General features: G+C 34.8%; 3 protein-coding genes across 3 annotated transcripts in view; all 3 read left to right on the top strand.

Annotated features, from left to right (window-relative positions):
- The first annotated feature begins 1,391 nt into the window (after positions 1–1,391).
- LOC122530740 (nucleoside diphosphate-linked moiety X motif 8) lies at positions 1,392–2,778 on the top strand. Its single transcript, XM_043658003.1, has 2 exons — positions 1,392–1,648; positions 2,010–2,778. The coding sequence occupies exons 1-2, from the start codon at positions 1,604–1,606 to the stop codon at positions 2,685–2,687; spliced, it is 723 nt and encodes a 240-aa protein (XP_043513938.1). The 5' UTR covers positions 1,392–1,603; the 3' UTR covers positions 2,688–2,778.
- An 80-nt stretch (positions 2,779–2,858) lies between these two features.
- On the top strand, positions 2,859–4,933 carry LOC122530731 (peptidyl-prolyl cis-trans isomerase sig-7). The gene is made up of 4 exons (XM_043657979.1): positions 2,859–3,057; positions 3,171–3,661; positions 3,737–3,978; positions 4,074–4,933. The coding sequence occupies exons 1-4, from the start codon at positions 2,988–2,990 to the stop codon at positions 4,789–4,791; spliced, it is 1,521 nt and encodes a 506-aa protein (XP_043513914.1). The 5' UTR covers positions 2,859–2,987; the 3' UTR covers positions 4,792–4,933.
- A 103-nt stretch (positions 4,934–5,036) lies between these two features.
- The window catches only part of LOC122530712 (DNA ligase 3), a 45,623-nt gene continuing 43,854 nt past the window's right edge, over positions 5,037–6,805 (top strand). Inside the window, exon 1 of the mRNA XM_043657915.1 lies at positions 5,037–5,292. The gene's annotated coding sequence lies outside the window, so the exon portion shown is untranslated. The remainder of the gene's footprint in view (positions 5,293–6,805) is intronic.

The raw sequence follows: 6,805 nt of genomic DNA, 5'->3' as shown, positions 1-6,805 counted from the left end.
CCGTTCTCGGCTTCGCTCGGCTTCCGCTACACTTCCTCAGGAATTCTCACAAACTTGAAATTTGAAACGTTTGTTTTTTTCAATTGCAAAGCATCTGATGTCACAGACCGTTCATATTTTTTTTTCTTTTTTTTTCTGTTTCCTGAAATTATCGATCGAAAAAGGTTATAACTACAGCTGTTGAGTAAAAATCAAATTAAAAATATTTAATTTTGTACTTAATTCTGTGCGATACGAGAGATATTTACATAACCTCGGTCATCTAATTACATCACAAATTATTAATAAATATTCATTCTGGCTACAAAGTTAGTTCATATTAACTGATTCTTTATCTTTCTCTGTAGTGTAATTAACAAATTAGAAACTAAAGCCGATTCTTATTATCGCTGTATTAATATTTTAAAATATCTATCTTTTTATATAATTTTCGTAGAATTGAATTGAATTGAAAGGTAGGAGCTGACATTTACAATTCTTTCCTTCATACAAACGTGATACGCTACGACTCGACTTATTGTAAATTCGAATGTATTCTAGCCTTGTAGGTTTTTCGTTCAATCGTTACTATGGATTTATTCGTCGCAACGAGATAAAAATCTCGAAGAACAGGAACGTTAGAATTTTCGTAGGAACGTGACGGCTTCGAGATTCGGTTTCTATCGTGTTTGTGCGTTGCAACTTGGAACACGATTCAAATAATAAATTAACCGATGCACAGTTAAAATCTGAAAAACAATTTTCACGTTCAAAACAACACGCGACAAGTTAATTTTATAATTTTGGAGATTGAAAATAATCGACGATTGAATAATTGAAAATAAACTAACCACTAGAGATAGAATTAGAACTCATATTGTAACATAAAAATCAGAATGATGGATATAATATCAAATTATTCCTTAGCTAGGCGCATATTGCAAGAAACATTAATTTGGGTAGCAAATATTGGTGTTTCGTAATACCAACATCGTACCAATTGTGAAAGGTGATATTTACGCTCTTCCTGTTTTCTGTAATTTTGAAAAGTCTAATAAGTCATTATATGACGTGAATAATTTATTACCTGCAACGGGCAGAGAGTACATAAGCATGATTCAGTAAATATTCTAATTACCATTGAAACCTATTATAGGAAATAACCATTATGATGAATTATACAATTACTGAAAAAAACTTGAAAGAAAATATCATTATAAATAAAACTTAATATAACAGTAATACAATATTGATGATGTAAAAAAAAATATTATTACAGGAAAATTATTCTATTTATAAGTATGAAACGTTTAAGATAAAATGTATAGTAATAACAAAATACATGTATGTATATATATATAACGATAGGAAGTTGGGAGAGTAACGTGCGATCAATCTGTCGACTGCTGATTGCCATACTTAAAAAAAAGAAATTCAAATCGTCCGATTGATCGGACATCTAGCAGCTATGCAGAAAATCATTTTAATAGAAGGCATGTTGCAAGAGATTCTTAGTAAATTGAGCATCAACGACAGCTGCGCTTCAAGTATTTTTTTTACAAAGTTTCTCAGTCTTTTATCGCAGATAACGTAAAAGACGTTATCTCAGGCGTAATTCGCATCGATGAAACTGTGTTCCTTTCCTTTACGCTGTTTGCAGCGTTATTTTGTGAGTATTTTTTTTCCATGTGAAAGTTGTCATAAATTTCCTTGCTTCGTCCTTTGTACACTAGATGGTGCATTCCTCGCGGATATCCGTTCATTTATTTTCAAATAATGGTGGCAAAAAAATAAAATATGTTACTTGTATGAAAACTTTCATTCTCTTTTTTAATTTTTTTTTTTTTTACTTTGTTTTTAACTTTAAAAAAAATGCCGCTACTGTTGAATTGTTAATGCTAATTATAGATATGTTTAACCAGTCTTTTTTAACATGTAACGTACGAAAGCGACTGAAATGTCCGCGTTTCGACACCATTGATTGTCATCGTAGTATCGCTTTAAAGAAATGTTTCTTCTTTACATAAAAGTCGACGGAATCGCAGCATGGCCTGAATACGATCAAGTCCGAACTTTTGAAGCCAGAAGTGGTGCTCAGCGAGAAAAGCCGCAAGTCGTTCATTGAGAAGTTCAAGGCTAGTAAAATACCAAAAGTGGATGATAATGGGAATCAAGCGGCTGTTTTAGTGCCATTATGCATGCACAAAGGAGAATTGGGTTTCTTGTATACCTTAAGATCTACCAAGGTAACCTCGAACCGTCGCCAAGTCTCGTTTCCCGGTGGAATGTACGACAAAGAGGATCGTACGCTGGAAGAGACTGCATTGCGTGAAACGTGGGAGGAACTTAAAATTCCAAGGGAGAAAATCGACGTTTGGGTGTCCGGTAACGTGATCGATAAAATGAACGTCAAGGTGTTACCTGTTTTCGGTTACATCGGCGATGTCGATCCGAAAAAACTTCAAATAAATGCGGACGAAGTAGAGGAAGCTTTCTTCTTCAGCCTAAAAAATCTCTGCGATCTTTCGATGTGCCGTTTCACTCAGTTCCGCAACAATTACACTTTGCCTGTATATTTAGGTGGGAAACATCGCGTTTGGGGTTTCACTGCCGCTGTAACACATGTGGTTTTAAACGCTCTTATACCTGATGCTTATAAACACAAACTCAATTATGTACCGCCAATCTTGCCAAAAGAGAAGAGATAAGAATATTTGTTAATCTGTATTTCACTGCCACTGTTTATGTATACATATATACATAACATGTCATAATCGATATAAAGAATTTTTAAAAAGATTGTAATTTATTTTTCTGAATATATAGAATTGGAATAGATTTTGAAACACGCTTGTAGTTCAGCGTTACGTATATAGGTGACGCTCGTTGTTACTATACATATGTACGTATTGCGGTCCACGTATTTACAAGAAGAGATTTTTTTATTGTTGTCACATACGTAATAAGTAAAAATGAAATTGATCTCCACGTAAGAAAACTGTAAAAACATGGCGGTTGTAGTAGAAACTACCATAGGAGATTTTACTGTCGATTTATATACCGAAGAACGGCCACAAAGTAAGTGTGAAGCAAGAATAGAGGTTAAGTTATCTTATTTTATACTATTGGTTTGAATGAAAGAAATCTCATCGTTGATAATGCTGTTTGTTAACATGGGTAATATTTTGCAGCATGCCGAAACTTTTTAAAATTATGCAAATTGAAGTATTACAACTGGAATCTATTCCACTCTGTTCAGAGCAATTTTATTGCTCAAACTGGAGACCCGACCAGTACTGGAAAAGGTGGTGAAAGTGTTTATGGAATAGTATTAGGTGAGAAAGCAAGATACTACGAAGCAGAGCAAATGCCAAAAATAAAGCACGATAGAAGTGGTTTATTGTCCATGGTTAATTGCGGCAACAACATGCTTGGATCTCAGTTTTTTATCACTCTTGCAACTGAACTTCAATCACTGGATGGAGAGCATTGCGTATTTGGTGAAATTACCGAAGGTCTGGAAATTATTCTCAAGTTTAACGAAACAATTTGTGATGGAGATCATAGACCCTACCAGGACATACGTATCTCGCATACTGTTATTTTAGAAGATCCTTTTGAGGACCCAAAGGGTTTTATCTTGCCTGATCAAAGTCCACCACCGTCTAAAGAAGTCTTAATGGTATAATTTTCTTTTATTTTATGTTAAAACCCGAAGAAGCACTTTTTCTGTCACACTGAACAAATGCATTTGCAGAGCGATAGAATCGGTGCTGACGAAGTGATAGATGACACTGCTGGTATGACGGCAGAGGAAATTGTAGAAATGCAAAGAGACAAGGAAGCTAAAGCAAGAGCTACGATACTGGAAATTGTGGGTGATATTCCGGATGCGGACATGGCTCCTCCGGAAAATGTTTTATTCGTTTGTAAATTGAATCCTGTTACAACGGACGATGACCTGGAAATTATTTTCAGCAGATTTGGAAAGATTATTGGGTATAAATTTTAGTCGGGTTCAGCAATTTTGCCGATAGATATCTGTTACCTTAAATTTGGCGTATCAAATTATTTTTTCTCTTCTTTCCTTTCAGTTGCGAAGTCATCAGAGATCGGCAAACCGGAGATTCGTTGCAATATGCTTTTATCGAGTTTGCCGATCACAAAAGTTGCGAAGAGGCGTATTTTAAAATGGACAACGTGTTGATCGACGATCGTCGTATACACGTTGATTTTTCGCAATCGGTAGCCAAAATGAGATGGAAAGGCAAGGGTAAAGGCATACAATATTTCGATGATAAAGGAAACGAGATTAAAAATATGAATCAACGGATTAGGCACGAAGAGGAAATATTAGAACACAGAAAACACGAGCGTAGGAAGAACGCTGTTAAAGACGATGCGAAATACGTTTATAACGGGGATAAATACGTAGAGAAGGAAAAGTATAAGGTACAAAGGCATCGTGATGGTTCACGCGAAAGATATGACTACGATTCCAGACGGAGAAAAGAAAGGAAAAGGAGAAGTAGAGATAGAAGTAGAGATAGAAGCAGAGATAGAAGCAGAGATAGAAGCAGAGATAGAAACCGAGAGAAAAGCAAGCGGGAAAGTTATAAAGAGCAGAAACAGAAAAAGAGATACGACAGTGAGAAAAAGAGACGGGATAGGGAAAGTTCTAATTCTAATAACGAGGATTCAAGACACGAGAAACATAAGGAAAGGTATTCGAGTCATAAAAAAAAGCGTGCAAAAAATCGATCCGTAGAAAGGTGTGAAAAATCGGAGAAGCACAAGCAAAAAAGAAGATGATGTAAATAGTCTTCATATGTATCTATAATACGCCGAAAAAGCGTATACGGTACGAGTATCTATTTTGTAAAATTCGACACTGACAAACTAGTTTTAAGCATATATACTTTCACTTTTTATGCGAATAAAAGTCATTGCTTAATTTGTTCTGATTATTTGAAATGTCAAGCTCACGTAAAGTTTTGTTTTGTATTATTTAGTTCAAAGTTTAATTTGTATCACTGACTATAAAGACGAGTTAATTCTTGTTAATGATTTTATTTGGCAAGCTAAACAAAAAAATATCAAAGATATTACCAATTGAAACGTGACGCGAGATATGAAGAGTGTGAAAAGTAGTCGCTAGAGGGCGATTATGTTTCGGAAAGATGCGTTTAGTAGAATATAGTGTACCCAGAATGGTTGTGATATTTGTATGGTTTAAGATTATTTATTAATTATTTATCATGCCGTAAATAAACACAAAAAATTAAAAGTACCCGAAGAGCTGCAATTACACTGGTAAGAGTTTCATTTGAAATTTAACTAGATAGAAATTTAAAAAAAAAAAGAAACCGATTTGAGGTTATATGGAGGTTATATGCGTTGGAAATTGATTATTTTTCTACCGTTGGGTCGTTATCAATGATCGGCATCGCGATCATATCATGAATCGTCGGATCTTGCTGTAGTGTAATAATTTTTATGAACGTAATTCTGCACATTGCGTTTGTTATCTCACTTGACCAAGCACGTGTACACACTTTGTACGGCATGACGCGCGCTCGTTCAAGCTTGAATTACGAGCGTTAGAATGCATTGATTCAATATTATGCAATGATCGTAAACGCGTGTATATTTTCGTACCGTTATTCCCAACATTCCCAAGGACGAATGGTTAAAAAAGAGAGCCGTCCCGCTATTTATACGACTGCGAATAAAAAATAAAAAAAATCATTTGTTTTCACGAAATTTATTTCAAAGAATACTCGATTAATTCGACACAACGGAAACAATAAATTTACGAATACATATGTTCGTACGATTACACGTTTTATTGTTACTATCGTTATGTTACATTGCTATCGAGGGCCGTAATGCTGCAAAATTATTAATTTATCGCGCGTTGGAAGCGGGGCGCGATATATACATATACAACGAAATCATTGTTAAAACTCGGTTTAGTTTTGAGAGTCCAAGTGTTCTAATTACAGCAATACACACTCGTGTGAGAGCTGTTCGATTCGACAAATAAACGGTATGTACGACGGTATGTTTTGACGTGTAGCTACGTGTAAAATGTATTTAAATTACAAACAATAAAAATGAAATTTGTAGAAAAATCGGTATCGACGGTATTTCTAGTCACGTACAAAACATTTCGAGGTTCTACTTTCGATTAGGAGCTACTAAAAAAAAAAAAAAAAAAAAAAAAAAGTAACGAATCAACCGGGGCTAAATAAATAAAAAGGGGACGCATAAAAAGACTATATAAACTTGGCGTGTTCCTTTTTTACGAAACGATCATAAATAATTTAACGAAGGGTGCAGGCGATCACTCTTTTCCCTGTCTCTGTTATACCTGAGATCCCGTTGTCGTTCGCATTCCACTAAACTATACTGTTTATCTTTCTACTAAACGGTAGGTCGTTTTACTAACTATACTTGTTTATATTTCTACTAAACGCATCGCTTGTTTGTTTGACGAGGTTCTAGGACAGAAAGGAGACACGGTGGTTTCAGTTTTCGAGAGGTTGTCGTGCGATTGGGAAAAAGGGTCGTAAATCACAATTAGCGAATTAAGCAACGCTTAAGTACATTCTATTTCTGTGAGTCGTAGCTTGAACTTACACGTGAAGAAACAAGTGCCGTAACAAATTGTTCGCTAACTAGAAGAACTATTTCTTTTTTTTTTTTTCTTTTCTTTTTATACAATTGAAATTTTTCGTTTTTCTCTTACCATTGATTTCATTGTTTTTCTTTTTCTTTTTCTTTTGTCGCTGTTATTTCCCTCAAAGAAGACAGTTTCGAGAAT

Source organism: Frieseomelitta varia, unplaced genomic scaffold (assembly GCF_011392965.1).
Source record: "Frieseomelitta varia isolate USP_RPSP 00005682 unplaced genomic scaffold, Fvar_1.2 scaffold_353, whole genome shotgun sequence".
Taxonomy (NCBI): domain Eukaryota; kingdom Metazoa; phylum Arthropoda; class Insecta; order Hymenoptera; family Apidae; genus Frieseomelitta; species Frieseomelitta varia.
Note: the sequence above shows the minus strand (reverse complement) of the source record. Positions and strands in the feature narration are given on the sequence as shown.